Source organism: Rhynchophorus ferrugineus, unplaced genomic scaffold (assembly GCF_030347505.1).
Source record: "Rhynchophorus ferrugineus isolate W39M unplaced genomic scaffold, kcgeb_rfMv2 rfM553, whole genome shotgun sequence".
Lineage (NCBI taxonomy): Eukaryota > Metazoa > Arthropoda > Insecta > Coleoptera > Curculionidae > Rhynchophorus > Rhynchophorus ferrugineus.
The window spans coordinates 30,001-50,299 of NW_027473130.1; the positions used below are offsets into that span (position 1 = coordinate 30,001).

Here is a 20,299-nt window from a genome sequence, read left to right on the forward strand (position 1 = left end):
TTAAATTCACTATTTTAATTCGGAACATTGTCTTAAATGTACGTTCAGTTCGAAGACGAACCACAAGATACGTTTATAAGTTATACCTTATGAGACTATTAAATATACAGTTTTCAGACCTAATGCGATGAACTATCAAAAAACAATTAAAAAACATCGCCCCGTGCGGAAATTGAATTGGAGACTAATTCCATTCATCTGAATTCGATCATTACCCGCATTGTACTTCTAGAGCCCGTTCGGTCCGATGGCGAATAAAATCCGCGTTTCAGTATATCATATGCGGTTAAACGGTGAGGCCAGTTACAACTGCATTAAAACCTCCGATGTATACCTGAATATAGCGGGAGGACGCCCGCATAATTTGACGAACCTTCAAGTGCACCTACTTATGAGGGACCATATAATACCAATTCGACATGACGAGAATTCAGAGCCAAATCGATATCACATGGCAACTATATTTGGTTCTAATGAAATGAAGGATCAACGAACATGAAGACATGCTCATCAATCACAGATACATGGAATTCTGTATCGTCGCAACCGATAATACGTACAACCTTCGATTGGAATGAATTAATCAAAAAAATTGGACGAAAATAGTTTAGACATTCAGAAAACTGACAATTAGGTAAAACTGTAAAACCTGCTTTAAATAGAAACCACATTAATCAAAAAAGGTCATGCATTGTAATACGATTAGTTACGAAAGTAGCCTAACCTTTGGACCATTTTGAATTTTAACTTATCGAGATATCGTTCGCGGGTAAACGGCGGGACTAACTACCACCGCCTTGACAACCGCAGCCTATGCCCGAACAAATCAGGAAGGCGCGTGCATGGATTAACGAGATTCCCACTGTCCTTATCTAAAATTTTACGCAATACTGCCGCGACGGAACCGAACAGGCGCTCGGAGACCCGTACGTGAACCGTCCCCGATACTTACGCAGGAAAGACCAGCTCGGAGCTTTAACAAGCACCAGAGCCATAGACAGATAGTCTACATTTCAAAATGTCCATATACTTACGCAGGAAAGACCAGCTCAGCAGATCGCGTTCGGATCCGTTCAGAGAAGGATCGAGATGCCGAGCGCGGGTAAACGGCGGGACTAACTACCACCGCCTTGACAACCGCAGCCTATGCCCGAACATATCAGGAAGGCGCGTGCATGGATTAACGAGATTCCCACTGTCCTTATCTAAAATTTTACGCAATACTGCCGCGACGGAACCGAACAGGCGCTCGGAGACCCGTACGTGAACCGTTCCCGATACTTACGCAGGAAAGACCAGCTCGGAGCTTTAACAAGCACCAGAGCCATAGACAGATAGTCTACATTTCAAAATGTCCATATACTTACGCAGGAAAGACCAGCTCAGCAGATCGCGTTCGGATCCGTTCAGAGAAGGATCGAGATGCCGAGCGCGGGTAAACGGCGGGACTAACTACCACCAACTTGACAACCGCAGCCTATGCCCGAACATATCAGGAAGGCGCGTGCATGGATTAACGAGATTCCCACTGTCCTTATCTAAAATTTTACGCAATACGGCCGCGACGGAACCGAACAGGCGCTCGGAGACCCGTACGTGAACCGTCCCCGATACTTACGCAGGAAAGACCAGCTCGGAGCTTTAACAAGCACCAGAGCCATAGACAGATAGTCTACATTTCAAAATGTCCATATACTTACGCAGGAAAGACCAGCTCAGACCTTTAACAAGCACCAGAGCCATAGACTCATGGTCTACATTTCAAAATGTCCCTAACTAAGATCGCGTTCGGATCCGTTCAGAGAAGGATCGAGATGCCGAGCGCGGGTAAACGGCGGGACTAACTACCACCACCTTGACAACCGCAGCCTATGCCCGAACATATCAGGAAGGCGCGTGCATGGATTAACGAGATTCCCACTGTCCTTATCTAAAATTTTACGCAATACGGCCGCGACGGAACCGAACAGGCGCTCGGAGACCCGTACGTGAACCGTCCCCGATACTTACGCAGGAAAGACCAGCTCGGAGCTTTAACAAGCACCAGAGCCATAGACAGATAGTCTACATTTCAAAATGTCCATATACTTACGCAGGAAAGACCAGCTCAGCAGATCGCGTTCGGATCCGTTCAGAGAAGGATCGAGATGCCGAGCGCGGGTAAACGGCGGGACTAACTACCACCACCTTGACAACCGCAGCCTATGCCCGAACATATCAGGAAGGCGCGTGCATGGATTAACGAGATTCCCACTGTCCTTATCTAAAATTTTACGCAATACGGCCGCGACGGAACCGAACAGGCGCTCGGAGACCCGTACGTGAACCGTCCCCGATACTTACGCAGGAAAGACCAGCTCGGAGCTTTAACAAGCACCAGAGCCATAGACAGATAGTCTACATTTCAAAATGTCCATATACTTACGCAGGAAAGACCAGCTCAGCAGATCGCGTTCGGATCCGTTCAGAGAAGGATCGAGATGCCGAGCGCGGGTAAACGGCGGGACTAACTACCACCACCTTGACAACCGCAGCCTATGCCCGAACATATCAGGAAGGCGCGTGCATGGATTAACGAGATTCCCACTGTCCTTATCTAAAATTTTACGCAATACGGCCGCGACGGAACCGAACAGGCGCTCGGAGACCCGTACGTGAACCGTCCCCGATACTTACGCAGGAAAGACCAGCTCGGAGCTTTAACAAGCACCAGAGCCATAGACAGATAGTCTACATTTCAAAATGTCCATATACTTACGCAGGAAAGACCAGCTCAGACCTTTAACAAGCACCAGAGCCATAGACTCATGGTCTACATTTCAAAATGTCCCTAACTAAGATCGCGTTCGGATCCGTTCAGAGAAGGATCGAGATGCCGAGCGCGGGTAAACGGCGGGACTAACTACCACCACCTTGACAACCGCAGCCTATGCCCGAACATATCAGGAAGGCGCGTGCATGGATTAACGAGATTCCCACTGTCCTTATCTAAAATTTTACGTAATACGGCCGCGACGGAACCGAACAGGCGCTCGGAGACCCGTACGTGAACCGTCCCCGATACTTACGCAGGAAAGACCAGCTCGGAGCTTTAACAAGCACCAGAGCCATAGACAGATAGTCTACATTTCAAAATGTCCATATACTTACGCAGGAAAGACCAGCTCAGACCTTTAACAAGCACCTGAGCCATAGACTCATGGTCTACATTTCAAAATGTCCCTAACTAAGATCGCGTTCGGATCCGTTCAGAGAAGGATCGAGATGCCGAGCGCGGGTAAACGGCGGGACTAACTACCACCACCTTGACAACCGCAGCCTATGCCCGAACATATCAGGAAGGCGCGTGCATGGATTAACGAGATTCCCACTGTCCTTATCTAAAATTTTACGCAATACGGCCGCGACGGAACCGAACAGGCGCTCGGAGACCCGTACGTGAACCGTCCCCGATACTTACGCAGGAAAGACCAGCTCGGAGCTTTAACAAGCACCAGAGCCATAGACAGATAGTCTACATTTCAAAATGTCCATATACTTACGTAGGAAAGACCAGCTCAGACCTTTAACAAGCACCAGAGCCATAGACTCATGGTCTACAATTCAAAATGTCCCTAACTAAGATCGCGTTCGGATCCGTTCAGAGAAGGATCGAGATGCCGAGCGCGGGTAAACGGCGGGACTAACTACCACCACCTTGACAACCGCAGCCTATGCCCGAACATATCAGGAAGGCGCGTGCATGGATTAACGAGATTCCCACTGTCCTTATCTAAAATTTTACGCAATACTGCCGCGACGGAACCGAACAGGCGCTCGGAGACCCGTACGTGAACCGTTCCCGATACTTACGCAGGAAAGACCAGCTCGGAGCTTTAACAAGCACCAGAGCCATAGACAGATAGTCTACATTTCAAAATGTCCATATACTTACGCAGGAAAGACCAGCTCAGACCTTTAACAAGCACCAGAGCCATAGACTCATGGTCTACATTTCAAAATGTCCCTAACTAAGATCGCGTTCGGATCCGTTCAGAGAAGGATCGAGATGCCGAGCGCGGGTAAACGGCGGGACTAACTACCACCACCTTGACAACCGCAGCCTATGCCCGAACATATCAGGAAGGCGCGTGCATGGATTAACGAGATTCCCACTGTCCTTATCTAAAATTTTACGCAATACGGCCGCGACGGAACCGAACAGGCGCTCGGAGACCCGTACGTGAACCGTCCCCGATACTTACGCAGGAAAGACCAGCTCGGAGCTTTAACAAGCACCAGAGCCATAGACAGATAGTCTACATTTCAAAATGTCCATATACTTACGTAGGAAAGACCAGCTCAGACCTTTAACAAGCACCAGAGCCATAGACTCATGGTCTACAATTCAAAATGTCCCTAACTAAGATCGCGTTCGGATCCGTTCAGAGAAGGATCGAGATGCCGAGCGCGGGTAAACGGCGGGACTAACTACCACCACCTTGACAACCGCAGCCTATGCCCGAACATATCAGGAAGGCGCGTGCATGGATTAACGAGATTCCCACTGTCCTTATCTAAAATTTTACGCAATACGGCCGCGACGGAACCGAACAGGCGCTCGGAGACCCGTACGTGAACCGTCCCCGATACTTACGCAGGAAAGACCAGCTCGGAGCTTTAACAAGCACCAGAGCCATAGACAGATAGTCTACATTTCAAAATGTCCATATACTTACGTAGGAAAGACCAGCTCAGACCTTTAACAAGCACCAGAGCCATAGACTCATGGTCTACAATTCAAAATGTCCCTAACTAAGATCGCGTTCGGATCCGTTCAGAGAAGGATCGAGATGCCGAGCGCGGGTAAACGGCGGGACTAACTACCACCACCTTGACAACCGCAGCCTATGCCCGAACATATCAGGAAGGCGCGTGCATGGATTAACGAGATTCCCACTGTCCTTATCTAAAATTTTACGTAATACGGCCGCGACGGAACCGAACAGGCGCTCGGAGACCCGTACGTGAACCGTCCCCGATACTTACGCAGGAAAGACCAGCTCGGAGCTTTAACAAGCACCAGAGCCATAGACAGATAGTCTACATTTCAAAATGTCCATATACTTACGCAGGAAAGACCAGCTCAGCAGATCGCGTTCGGATCCGTTCAGAGAAGGATCGAGATGCCGAGCGCGGGTAAACGGCGGGACTAACTACCACCAACTTGACAACCGCAGCCTATGCCCGAACATATCAGGAAGGCGCGTGCATGGATTAACGAGATTCCCACTGTCCTTATCTAAAATTTTACGCAATACGGCCGCGACGGAACCGAACAGGCGCTCGGAGACCCGTACGTGAACCGTCCCCGATACTTACGCAGGAAAGACCAGCTCGGAGCTTTAACAAGCACCAGAGCCATAGACAGATAGTCTACATTTCAAAATGTCCATATACTTACGCAGGAAAGACCAGCTCAGACCTTTAACAAGCACCAGAGCCATAGACTCATGGTCTACATTTCAAAATGTCCCTAACTAAGATCGCGTTCGGATCCGTTCAGAGAAGGATCGAGATGCCGAGCGCGGGTAAACGGCGGGACTAACTACCACCACCTTGACAACCGCAGCCTATGCCCGAACATATCAGGAAGGCGCGTGCATGGATTAACGAGATTCCCACTGTCCTTATCTAAAATTTTACGCAATACGGCCGCGACGGAACCGAACAGGCGCTCGGAGACCCGTACGTGAACCGTCCCCGATACTTACGCAGGAAAGACCAGCTCGGAGCTTTAACAAGCACCAGAGCCATAGACAGATAGTCTACATTTCAAAATGTCCATATACTTACGCAGGAAAGACCAGCTCAGCAGATCGCGTTCGGATCCGTTCAGAGAAGGATCGAGATGCCGAGCGCGGGTAAACGGCGGGACTAACTACCACCACCTTGACAACCGCAGCCTATGCCCGAACATATCAGGAAGGCGCGTGCATGGATTAACGAGATTCCCACTGTCCTTATCTAAAATTTTACGCAATACGGCCGCGACGGAACCGAACAGGCGCTCGGAGACCCGTACGTGAACCGTCCCCGATACTTACGCAGGAAAGACCAGCTCGGAGCTTTAACAAGCACCAGAGCCATAGACAGATAGTCTACATTTCAAAATGTCCATATACTTACGTAGGAAAGACCAGCTCAGACCTTTAACAAGCACCAGAGCCATAGACTCATGGTCTACAATTCAAAATGTCCCTAACTAAGATCGCGTTCGGATCCGTTCAGAGAAGGATCGAGATGCCGAGCGCGGGTAAACGGCGGGACTAACTACCACCACCTTGACAACCGCAGCCTATGCCCGAACATATCAGGAAGGCGCGTGCATGGATTAACGAGATTCCCACTGTCCTTATCTAAAATTTTACGCAATACGGCCGCGACGGAACCGAACAGGCGCTCGGAGACCCGTACGTGAACCGTCCCCGATACTTACGCAGGAAAGACCAGCTCGGAGCTTTAACAAGCACCAGAGCCATAGACAGATAGTCTACATTTCAAAATGTCCATATACTTACGCAGGAAAGACCAGCTCAGCAGATCGCGTTCGGATCCGTTCAGAGAAGGATCGAGATGCCGAGCGCGGGTAAACGGCGGGACTAACTACCACCACCTTGACAACCGCAGCCTATGCCCGAACATATCAGGAAGGCGCGTGCATGGATTAACGAGATTCCCACTGTCCTTATCTAAAATTTTACGCAATACGGCCGCGACGGAACCGAACAGGCGCTCGGAGACCCGTACGTGAACCGTCCCCGATACTTACGCAGGAAAGACCAGCTCGGAGCTTTAACAAGCACCAGAGCCATAGACAGATAGTCTACATTTCAAAATGTCCATATACTTACGCAGGAAAGACCAGCTCAGACCTTTAACAAGCACCAGAGCCATAGACTCATGGTCTACATTTCAAAATGTCCCTAACTAAGATCGCGTTCGGATCCGTTCAGAGAAGGATCGAGATGCCGAGCGCGGGTAAACGGCGGGACTAACTACCACCACCTTGACAACCGCAGCCTATGCCCGAACATATCAGGAAGGCGCGTGCATGGATTAACGAGATTCCCACTGTCCTTATCTAAAATTTTACGTAATACGGCCGCGACGGAACCGAACAGGCGCTCGGAGACCCGTACGTGAACCGTCCCCGATACTTACGCAGGAAAGACCAGCTCGGAGCTTTAACAAGCACCAGAGCCATAGACAGATAGTCTACATTTCAAAATGTCCATATACTTACGCAGGAAAGACCAGCTCAGACCTTTAACAAGCACCAGAGCCATAGACTCATGGTCTACATTTCAAAATGTCCCTAACTAAGATCGCGTTCGGATCCGTTCAGAGAAGGATCGAGATGCCGAGCGCGGGTAAACGGCGGGACTAACTACCACCACCTTGACAACCGCAGCCTATGCCCGAACATATCAGGAAGGCGCGTGCATGGATTAACGAGATTCCCACTGTCCTTATCTAAAATTTTACGCAATACGGCCGCGACGGAACCGAACAGGCGCTCGGAGACCCGTACGTGAACCGTCCCCGATACTTACGCAGGAAAGACCAGCTCGGAGCTTTAACAAGCACCAGAGCCATAGACAGATAGTCTACATTTCAAAATGTCCATATACTTACGTAGGAAAGACCAGCTCAGACCTTTAACAAGCACCAGAGCCATAGACTCATGGTCTACAATTCAAAATGTCCCTAACTAAGATCGCGTTCGGATCCGTTCAGAGAAGGATCGAGATGCCGAGCGCGGGTAAACGGCGGGACTAACTACCACCACCTTGACAACCGCAGCCTATGCCCGAACATATCAGGAAGGCGCGTGCATGGATTAACGAGATTCCCACTGTCCTTATCTAAAATTTTACGCAATACTGCCGCGACGGAACCGAACAGGCGCTCGGAGACCCGTACGTGAACCGTTCCCGATACTTACGCAGGAAAGACCAGCTCGGAGCTTTAACAAGCACCAGAGCCATAGACAGATAGTCTACATTTCAAAATGTCCATATACTTACGCAGGAAAGACCAGCTCAGACCTTTAACAAGCACCAGAGCCATAGACTCATGGTCTACATTTCAAAATGTCCCTAACTAAGATCGCGTTCGGATCCGTTCAGAGAAGGATCGAGATGCCGAGCGCGGGTAAACGGCGGGACTAACTACCACCACCTTGACAACCGCAGCCTATGCCCGAACATATCAGGAAGGCGCGTGCATGGATTAACGAGATTCCCACTGTCCTTATCTAAAATTTTACGCAATACGGCCGCGACGGAACCGAACAGGCGCTCGGAGACCCGTACGTGAACCGTCCCCGATACTTACGCAGGAAAGACCAGCTCGGAGCTTTAACAAGCACCAGAGCCATAGACAGATAGTCTACATTTCAAAATGTCCATATACTTACGTAGGAAAGACCAGCTCAGACCTTTAACAAGCACCAGAGCCATAGACTCATGGTCTACAATTCAAAATGTCCCTAACTAAGATCGCGTTCGGATCCGTTCAGAGAAGGATCGAGATGCCGAGCGCGGGTAAACGGCGGGACTAACTACCACCACCTTGACAACCGCAGCCTATGCCCGAACATATCAGGAAGGCGCGTGCATGGATTAACGAGATTCCCACTGTCCTTATCTAAAATTTTACGCAATACTGCCACGACGGAACCGAACAGGCGCTCGGAGACCCGTACGTGAACCGTTCCCGATACTTACGCAGGAAAGACCAGCTCGGAGCTTTAACAAGCACCAGAGCCATAGACAGATAGTCTACATTTCAAAATGTCCATATACTTACGCAGGAAAGACCAGCTCAGACCTTTAACAAGCACCAGAGCCATAGACTCATGGTCTACATTTCAAAATGTCCCTAACTAAGATCGCGTTCGGATCCGTTCAGAGAAGGATCGAGATGCCGAGCGCGGGTAAACGGCGGGACTAACTACCACCACCTTGACAACCGCAGCCTATGCCCGAACATATCAGGAAGGCGCGTGCATGGATTAACGAGATTCCCACTGTCCTTATCTAAAATTTTACGTAATACGGCCGCGACGGAACCGAACAGGCGCTCGGAGACCCGTACGTGAACCGTCCCCGATACTTACGCAGGAAAGACCAGCTCGGAGCTTTAACAAGCACCAGAGCCATAGACAGATAGTCTACATTTCAAAATGTCCATATACTTACGCAGGAAAGACCAGCTCAGACCTTTAACAAGCACCAGAGCCATAGACTCATGGTCTACATTTCAAAATGTCCCTAACTAAGATCGCGTTCGGATCCGTTCAGAGAAGGATCGAGATGCCGAGCGCGGGTAAACGGCGGGACTAACTACCACCACCTTGACAACCGCAGCCTATGCCCGAACATATCAGGAAGGCGCGTGCATGGATTAACGAGATTCCCACTGTCCTTATCTAAAATTTTACGCAATACTGCCGCGACGGAACCGAACAGGCGCTCGGAGACCCGTACGTGAACCGTCCCCGATACTTACGCAGGAAAGACCAGCTCGGAGCTTTAACAAGCACCAGAGCCATAGACAGATAGTCTACATTTCAAAATGTCCATATACTTACGCAGGAAAGACCAGCTCAGACCTTTAACAAGCACCAGAGCCATAGACTCATGGTCTACATTTCAAAATGTCCCTAACTAAGATCGCGTTCGGATCCGTTCAGAGAAGGATCGAGATGCCGAGCGCGGGTAAACGGCGGGACTAACTACCACCACCTTGACAACCGCAGCCTATGCCCGAACATATCAGGAAGGCGCGTGCATGGATTAACGAGATTCCCACTGTCCTTATCTAAAATTTTACGCAATACGGCCGCGACGGAACCGAACAGGCGCTCGGAGACCCGTACGTGAACCGTCCCCGATACTTACGCAGGAAAGACCAGCTCGGAGCTTTAACAAGCACCAGAGCCATAGACAGATAGTCTACATTTCAAAATGTCCATATACTTACGCAGGAAAGACCAGCTCAGACCTTTAACAAGCACCAGAGCCATAGACTCATGGTCTACAATTCAAAATGTCCCTAACTAAGATCGCGTTCGGATCCGTTCAGAGAAGGATCGAGATGCCGAGCGCGGGTAAACGGCGGGACTAACTACCACCACCTTGACAACCGCAGCCTATGCCCGAACATATCAGGAAGGCGCGTGCATGGATTAACGAGATTCCCACTGTCCTTATCTAAAATTTTACGCAATACTGCCGCGACGGAACCGAACAGGCGCTCGGAGACCCGTACGTGAACCGTTCCCGATACTTACGCAGGAAAGACCAGCTCGGAGCTTTAACAAGCACCAGAGCCATAGACAGATAGTCTACATTTCAAAATGTCCATATACTTACGCAGGAAAGACCAGCTCAGACCTTTAACAAGCACCAGAGCCATAGACTCATGGTCTACATTTCAAAATGTCCCTAACTAAGATCGCGTTCGGATCCGTTCAGAGAAGGATCGAGATGCCGAGCGCGGGTAAACGGCGGGACTAACTACCACCACCTTGACAACCGCAGCCTATGCCCGAACATATCAGGAAGGCGCGTGCATGGATTAACGAGATTCCCACTGTCCTTATCTAAAATTTTACGTAATACGGCCGCGACGGAACCGAACAGGCGCTCGGAGACCCGTACGTGAACCGTCCCCGATACTTACGCAGGAAAGACCAGCTCGGAGCTTTAACAAGCACCAGAGCCATAGACAGATAGTCTACATTTCAAAATGTCCATATACTTACGCAGGAAAGACCAGCTCAGACCTTTAACAAGCACCTGAGCCATAGACTCATGGTCTACATTTCAAAATGTCCCTAACTAAGATCGCGTTCGGATCCGTTCAGAGAAGGATCGAGATGCCGAGCGCGGGTAAACGGCGGGACTAACTACCACCACCTTGACAACCGCAGCCTATGCCCGAACATATCAGGAAGGCGCGTGCATGGATTAACGAGATTCCCACTGTCCTTATCTAAAATTTTACGCAATACTGCCGCGACGGAACCGAACAGGCGCTCGGAGACCCGTACGTGAACCGTCCCCGATACTTACGCAGGAAAGACCAGCTCGGAGCTTTAACAAGCACCAGAGCCATAGACAGATAGTCTACATTTCAAAATGTCCATATACTTACGCAGGAAAGACCAGCTCAGCAGATCGCGTTCGGATCCGTTCAGAGAAGGATCGAGATGCCGAGCGCGGGTAAACGGCGGGACTAACTACCACCACCTTGACAACCGCAGCCTATGCCCGAACATATCAGGAAGGCGCGTGCATGGATTAACGAGATTCCCACTGTCCTTATCTAAAATTTTACGCAATACTGCCGCGACGGAACCGAACAGGCGCTCGGAGACCCGTACGTGAACCGTCCCCGATACTTACGCAGGAAAGACCAGCTCGGAGTTTTAACAAGCACCAGAGCCATAGACAGATAGTCTACATTTCAAAATGTCCATATACTTACGCAGGAAAGACCAGCTCAGCAGATCGCGTTCGCATCCGTTCAGAGAAGGATCGAGATGCCGAGCGCGGGTAAACGGCGGGACTAACTACCACCGCCTTGACAACCGCAGCCTATGCCCGAACATATCAGGAAGGCGCGTGCATGGATTAACGAGATTCCTACTGCCCCCCTAACTTCTCTCCGCTTGGGGAGTAGGACTTGCTAGGACTACTGTTTCAGCGATAGTCCTAATCATAGAGAAAGACAAATAATGCTCATCTTGTAGTGTGGAAAATTGGCAAACTCATAGTAGCAATGGTCCCAGGGTGCTTTGTCCATTCCACCACTCGGACACGGCCAGTTCCGTCAACTCTGCCAAGACTCCCTAACCTAAAACATTAAAAATCATAACTAGACTATTGATATTCCGATGGGAGGATGATTGGCATTAGGAATGATTGAACAATATGAAACACAATCACGAAGTTACTGCACCGTCCTACGGGGTCGCTATCTCAATAGACCTCATACCTTGCAAATCAAACATATAAGTCATCTAACTAATAAACTTCGAGCAGATAAGTCTAATATAAACAAATGTAGTATTCAACATATCCGAAAGTACTTAAGCAAAGGTAGAATCCTGGCCTGTTGGCGTTCGGTCATCAAGTGCAGAGGAACCGCAGGTTGATGTGGATAGCTTCGGACATGTGATTTCCAGATTGATCACGGTCGGCTCTACCAGTTCTGTCAGGGGAACTGGACACGGATAACCTAAAAAATACAAAAAATGTAAATACACCGCTGGTATCTTAATTGGAAGGTGACTAGCAACAAAATAAAATGAAATAAAAGTGGTTAAACAATATCAAAACATATCTACGGCGTCAAATTCACCCTGAAATAATACGAAATATTCATACAAAAGTACAATCTAGTGACACAGATGGTGTCCGACATAACCTCCAAGTGGTGCGAGGGGGTAAAACAAACAAGTCACAGGTCGACAAATCACATAAGATCGGTCTAATCCATAAGAAAACCTAAAAACACAACAATAACAAAATAAAATAAACAAAACGTTTAAACAGAACGAAGACATAACCTCCAATGCGTGTACGTCAATTCTAATGAATGAGAGACGAAAACAATATCCAACGACATAAAGTAGAGAAAGAAATCAGGCGGCGCGCGCCATCTAGCGAGAACCAAGACAATCAAAGAATAGGATTTTCAAATATAGAGAAGCGTAAAATTGTCAAGAATATCATTAAAAATCTTTGAAAATTGTATTATATTATATTCTATTCTATTCTAAATTAATGATATAAATAGAATATGATATAAAATATCCTTAGCTAAGCATCAGAATTCACCCACAGTCGAAACAAAGGAAGAGATATATTCACATCAAGGAAGGCTCTTCGAAACAATCTAACCTAAATTGCAATAACAACAATAAGTAACCTATGATAAATCACTAGATTAACAAACATATACATACATAAACGGCACTCTCACCTAGATTTCAAACTTACTCAAAAATGCTAATTATATAAGGCAATACAGGTCATCACGGATAATCCTCAAAGGAAGTGCACATCCGAGAGGATGTCAAGGGGCAAGTCAGTAACTGTGTATAACCGCAGCAACTCGGAATAAGCGAAAGATTGTTGCATGGAATATATAAACATCTTCAAACTAACATCCGGTCAAATCTCTCAATGTCATTTAGTTGCTCACTAAAAGCAACAATATCATTCAATTACCTTAAAGGTAACCATACGAAGTAACTAATTGGTACCCTATAGTCAATAAATAGACACTTACTGTATAAACTACCCTAATGAAAAGAAATACATGGGTTGACTGTCATGCATGGCCTTCCTACGGAGACAGTCATCGTACCAATGCATCCAAGTGGGGTGTTGGTCCAACAGTAAGGACATGATCATTAAACTAAAAATTCACAATATAGAATTAGTAGGTAGTGAATCGGATCGACAATTATAAATAATAAACGCATATATAGCTGGAGACCACCAAATCCAGTCGCAACAATAAATGACAGTCTATCATAACTCGTCGCACAATTATGTTCCATAGTAATCTCCAAACGATGACACGGCACTAATAGTCGGTCCGAAACGATAAATTAAAGCAACTTTCATCTCATTTTCAATTGATCACATCAAATTCTAAGAACAAATAACATAACCTCATAAATACAGCTGACATGTACCGGTTCGATATACAGAAATCCTAATCTTTGCAAATCCGATCATAACAATTAGGAAATAATTAATGAAATGAATGAGAAATTAGAAAGATACGATATCGATACAATAAAATGGATATTGTTCAATACTCTCATTAAGAAGAGACTGCATGCACGAAGATTCAGAGAAAGGTATTGTCAAAAGTATTGCGATCTATAAAATATCGTCGTAACTCTGTCGTATATCACAAAACCTCTCAAAATTAAAACTTATGCCTGTTATTTTACTACTTAAGCTAAAATAATAAAATTCTCTTTTTCAGCTGTCTTGGTGGTCCTGAAAAGGACCGATATTTGATGATAAAATAGGTTACATTCGTTTTATTTAGTTTTGCTATCTGTCTTTTTAGGTAACAATACAGCTTGGATATTTGGCAGAACGCCGCCCTGGGCTATAGTAACTCCGGATAGGAGTTTGTTCAATTCTTCGTCGTTTCTGATGGCCAATTGCAAATGCCTAGGGATAATCCTGGTTTTCTTGTTATCTCTAGCGGCGTTACCCGCCAATTCGAGAACCTCGGCTGCCAGATATTCCATTACGGCAGCTAAGTAGACGGGAGCACCGGCCCCTACGCGTTCGGCATAATTCCCTTTCCTTAAAAGTCTGTGAATACGACCGACAGGGAATTGTAATCCCGCTCGGTTAGAACGAGACTTCGCCTTTCCCTTCACTTTTCCGCCTTTACCACGTCCGGACATTTTACTATCGATTGCTTCTAGAACTCGCTCGCCTTAGAGTTGAAATCTGTACTAAAACTGTCAACATACTAGCAACGAATTTTGTTCGTAAGCCGAACGCATGATCTCGTACGCGACCAATGAAAGGCTAACTCAGATAATAGGCGGGGCTTAGGAGTGTATTTAAGGAGCCTATAAATTCTAAGGATTCCTGAAATTTGTTTTAGTCTAGTACTTTTCGTGGTTCCTTTAATATCGTAATATTTATTTCGAAATGCCTCCGAAAACAAGCGGTAAGGCGGCCAAAAAGGCCGGTAAGGCTCAGAAAAATATCTCCAAAAGTGACAAGAAAAAGAAACGCAAGAGGAAGGAAAGCTACGCGATCTACATTTACAAAGTTTTAAAGCAAGTTCATCCCGATACGGGTATCTCCAGCAAGGCCATGTCGATCATGAATTCTTTCGTGAACGATATATTCGAAAGGATAGCCGCCGAAGCGTCCCGTCTCGCTCATTACAATAAAAGATCTACTATCACAAGCAGAGAAATCCAAACTGCCGTGCGATTATTGCTGCCCGGTGAATTGGCTAAGCACGCCGTTAGTGAAGGTACCAAAGCCGTCACTAAATATACCAGTTCTAAGTAAACCATAAGCCTTGAATATCATAAAGGAGAAAACGGTTCTTTTCAGAGCCACAATTTAGATAAATAAAAAAAGAAATAATCTTAAAAAAATTAATTTTATATATTATACAGCTGTAGTATCCAATATTGAAATACAAATTTTGTTATCAACAGTATATTATTATTCTTTGGTTATTAGTGATTACATTATTTTTTCTTTAGTTTTTAAAAACAATGCGTATAAGTACACCGACTGTTATTAATTACTAACATGTAGTCGAATATAACTCTGAGATAAAAATCCATAACTCTTTTAGTGGTTTATATAAATATCGATAAAAGAATATTAATTGAATTATCTTCTTTTTCTTTGATTAAATTTAGGTGGTTCTGAAAAGAACCGTTTTTTTTTGTTGCAAAATACGACTATAAGTAGAGTATTATAAATGATAGAAAATAAAGTTTAGGCACGTTCGCCTCTGATACGTCTGGCTAGCTGAATATCCTTGGGCATGATGGTTACTCGCTTTGCATGTATCGCACATAAATTAGTATCCTCAAAAAGGCCAACTAAATAAGCTTCGCTGGCCTCTTGTAAAGCCATTACCGCCGAACTTTGAAAACGTAAATCGGTCTTGAAATCTTGAGCGATTTCGCGAACCAATCGTTGAAAAGGTAATTTCCTAATCAATAATTCGGTGCTCTTTTGATAACGACGAATCTCCCGCAAAGCGACCGTCCCAGGTCGGTAGCGATGTGGTTTCTTAACGCCACCGGTAGCTGGAGCGCTTTTCCTGGCCGCTTTGGTAGCCAATTGTTTCCTAGGAGCTTTACCTCCTGTTGATTTTCGCGCAGTTTGCTTGGTACGAGCCATATTTTTAAAATAGAGGTAATGAGAAAAATTAACAAACGCAAACGACGGCGACCCCTTTCGGACTGATTCGGTCATAAAATCAGAGAGTCCTTTTTATAACATGTTATCTAATCTGATTGGTCCGTTTTGTGCCAGTGGGCGGAACTCAATCCTAAGTCTACAAAACCGGGCTGATTGAATGTAATCGACAACAGTTGTCCGTAGCACTCGTGTTGTGAGCGCGCTACTTATTCGAGATCATTTATTTTTTTTGTATTAGGTTCGATAAAAGATGACCGGCAGAGGTAAAGGTGGTAAAGGTTTGGGAAAAGGAGGAGCCAAGCGGCATCGTAAAGTGCTTCGTGATAATATCCAAGGTATTACGAAGCCCGCCATTAGAAGATTGGCTAGACGAGGCGGCGTAAAACGTATATCTGGTCTGATTTACGAAGAGACCAGAGGTGTTTTAAAAGTGTTTTTGGAAAACGTCATCAGAGATGCCGTTACATATACCGAACACGCCAAAAGAAAAACCGTTACCGCAATGGATGTAGTATACGCCTTGAAACGTCAAGGACGTACATTATACGGGTTTGGAGGTTAAGTCACATTTTATTCGCGAACTAACGTGAAATGTGACCCTCAAAATTAATTTTAGAAAAATTAAACAACGGTTCTTTTCAGAACCACAAATTTATCGATATTTAAAAAACGGAAGCTCTATTAGGATTTAAGGATAATCTTTCAATCATTACAATCATCATAATTTTATTTAAAATAATAATTTAAGTATAACTGGCCCTAATTATTTGAGGGTTTGGATTCCAAAACTCTATACTTAATAAATAGACCGCCCCTTAAATTCATCGTTAATTACATAGATTATATACAAGGCGCGATGTTATAATACGGTTCGATTTTACTAAAGGAGAACCGCTAGAAATAAATCCTTCATATTATTTCGACTTAATTGTTGTTTAATAAAACGATAATTATTGGTATTGGAATGTCTCTTAATTTATCTTACACACCCAAAAAACAATCTTTAAAGTACTTAAACTGTTTATTAGAATATTTTAAATAATTAGTAAGTGCAAGTCATAATATGAGTTTTAATTTTAAGTTCTTTTTTTGTTTTATTATTTTGGTGGTCCTGAAAAGGACCGATAGTTAAAAGGTTTTTGTACGACACAAAAACCCTAAGGCTCATGTAACTTATTTGGTTTTACTATCTGTTTTTTTCGGTAACAATACGGCCTGGATGTTTGGTAGAACGCCGCCCTGGGCTATAGTAACACCGGAGAGGAGTTTGTTCAGTTCTTCGTCATTTCTGATGGCCAATTGTAAATGCCTAGGGATAATCCTTGTTTTCTTGTTGTCTCTAGCGGCGTTACCTGCCAACTCGAGAACTTCGGCCGCCAAATATTCCATTACGGCAGCTAAGTAGACGGGAGCACCGGCCCCTACGCGTTCGGCATAATTTCCTTTCCTTAAAAGCCGGTGAATACGGCCAACAGGAAATTGTAATCCCGCTCGGTTGGAACGAGATTTCGCCTTTCCCTTCACTTTTCCACCCTTACCACGTCCAGACATTGTATTGCTAACTTTTTTAAACTAAAAATAACCGAAAAACTAATGGCGACAACGCTCACGTCCTTTCGACAACGAATGAACAACTGGCAGTGAACTGTCCAGCGAATAGCTTTTATTCGGCAACTTCTCAAAACACTAGTACGTTTCCTACTCGACCAATCAGAGCTTTCTACGACATAACGCCAAGAATGGGCGGAGCTTAGAAGTGTAGCGTCATTTATCAAATAATTAAACGACTATAGGTATATTTCGGTTTAGTCTTTTATCTTTTGCTGTATGGGTAGGTCGCGAATCTCATTCGTTTAAAATGCCACCGAAGACAAGCGGTAAAGCGGCAAAAAAGGCTGGAAAAGCCCAGAAAAACATTTCTAAGAGCGATAAGAAAAAGAAGCGTAGGAGGAAGGAAAGCTACGCGATTTACATATACAAAGTTTTAAAGCAGGTTCATCCCGATACGGGTATTTCCAGCAAGGCCATGTCGATTATGAATTCTTTCGTGAACGATATATTCGAAAGGATAGCCGCCGAAGCGTCGCGCCTCGCCCATTACAATAAAAGATCGACCATCACGAGCAGAGAAATCCAAACCGCCGTTAGGTTATTGTTACCCGGTGAATTGGCTAAGCATGCCGTTAGCGAAGGTACCAAAGCTGTCACTAAATATACCAGTTCTAAGTAAACGAAATATATTATTTTGAAGGTGATCATAATAATATGAAGGGTGGAAAACGGCTCTTTTCAGAGCCCCAAAATGTTTAAAGAAGAAAAAAAGAAATAAACTATTGTTAAGAAGATAGGATATATACGAAGTCAAATAAATTAAAATATAGTAATCGTTCATAAAAATGTTAAAATATCCAGAAAAAAATATTTTATTTTATATATTCATTCCTTTACGGTAACATAATAACAGTATATGTGATACCCCTTTCTTATCGTGATATAAACTTCAAGTCAATCCAGCAGGTGTTCACACCTTATTACTAAGGATTCCTCAATATTCACAATATATTTGTGAGCATAATATTCTAAATTCAATTCACAAATATTATAACTAAAGCGTCATATAAACGGAAAAAATATCAATGTCTCTTTTTTCTAATAGAAGTTGGTGGTTCTGAGAAGAACCTTTTTTTTTCATATAAATACAAAAAACGACCTTAATATAGGACAGCCGTAGCATTTATGCACGTTCGCCTCTAATGCGTCTGGCTAATTGAATGTCCTTAGGCATGATAGTTACTCGTTTAGCATGGATCGCACACAAATTGGTGTCTTCAAAGAGACCAACCAAATAGGCCTCGCTAGCTTCTTGCAAAGCCATCACTGCCGAACTTTGGAAACGTAAATCGGTCTTGAAATCCTGAGCGATTTCGCGAACCAATCGTTGGAAAGGCAATTTCCTAATCAATAATTCGGTACTCTTCTGATAGCGTCGGATTTCTCTTAGAGCGACCGTACCGGGTCTGTAACGATGCGGTTTTTTAACACCACCGGTAGCGGGAGCGCTTTTCCTGGCTGCTTTAGTAGCCAATTGTTTTCTGGGAGCCTTACCTCCGGTTGATTTTCGAGCAGTTTGCTTGGTACGAGCCATCGTCTAAACGGGTCTGACTTCAAACGTGTAGGAAGAATTACAAGCGCAAGCACCAACGAACTTTTGGAAACTGATCGAAGGTGTCAAAGAAATCTCCCTTTTTAATAATGTGTGAAGATATTCTGATTGGTCCGCTAGCATCTGTGGGCGGGACCCGATTCGAACTCAACAAAACCCATGGTAGGATTTGAAATTGAAATAGTTACCCGTAGTATTCGAGGTGTACGCTGCACAATTCGATTATAAATTTGCTTTCTTTTAATACTAAATTGAATAAATCATGACGGGCAGAGGTAAAGGTGGTAAAGGTTTGGGAAAAGGAGGCGCTAAGCGGCATCGTAAAGTGCTTCGTGATAATATCCAAGGTATTACGAAACCCGCCATCAGAAGATTGGCTAGGCGGGGTGGAGTTAAACGTATATCCGGTCTAATTTATGAAGAAACCAGAGGTGTATTAAAAGTATTTTTGGAAAACGTTATCAGAGACGCCGTCACTTATACCGAACACGCCAAAAGGAAAACCGTTTTACTGCCATGGATGTAGTATACGCCCTCAAACGCCAAGGACGAACCCTATACGGATTTGGCGGTTAAATAAAGTATTATATATGCTGACCAATTAAAACAGAACAACGTATCTATTCAACTAAAGAAAACAACGGTTCTTTTCAGAGCCACAAATTTACTAGCATAAAAAAAGAAATTTATTATTCGAAAATGGACTAAGATGACGTTAAATTTTATTAAATATCTGCTCCTTTCATCTAAGATTTACTTGTAAAGTAACAAATATACTGCATTATAATAGACGATCGTAATATAAAAAGATAGATAAAGTTTAAAATAAGATTTCATAATAAATGTTAGGTTAATGACAAGAATGTAAATGATGGTGAACAATCGAATACCGAATCTTCGTTGAAGCTTTAATATAGTTTTCCTTTAGAGAGAAAATACTCCGAGATAAACTTCGCGTCGATGAGCTTGGAGAATCCTTAAGATTTCAAAGAAGGTACGGTAGTTCTACGCACGTATGTATGGAGATCGCGTTCCATGTATTTATTGACTTTAGATAACTATTTATGAAAACAGATTTCAACTAAAGAAGCAAAATATACTATAATATATATGAGCATTGTATCGATACAGAAGGGTTTGACAC

At 44.7% G+C, this 20,299-nt stretch overlaps 2 protein-coding genes across 2 annotated transcripts in view; both read left to right on the forward strand.

Annotated features, from left to right (window-relative positions):
- The window catches only part of LOC143206111 (histone H2B), a 37,120-nt gene extending 18,798 nt beyond the window's left edge, over positions 1 to 18,322 (forward strand). Inside the window, exon 2 of the mRNA XM_076418988.1 lies at positions 17,786 to 18,322. The gene's annotated coding sequence lies outside the window, so the exon portion shown is untranslated. The remainder of the gene's footprint in view (positions 1 to 17,785) is intronic.
- On the forward strand, positions 14,748 to 15,119 carry LOC143206107 (histone H2B). Its single transcript, XM_076418985.1, has one exon. It carries the CDS (start codon positions 14,748 to 14,750, stop codon positions 15,117 to 15,119), a length of 372 nt encoding a protein of 123 aa, XP_076275100.1.
- Positions 18,323 to 20,299: the final 1,977 nt, after the last annotated feature.

Coding starts and splice junctions, on each gene's coding strand:
- LOC143206107 (XM_076418985.1), top strand. CDS start 14,748: ATGCCTCCGAAAACAAGCGGTAAGGCGGCCAAAAAGGCCGGTAAGGCT.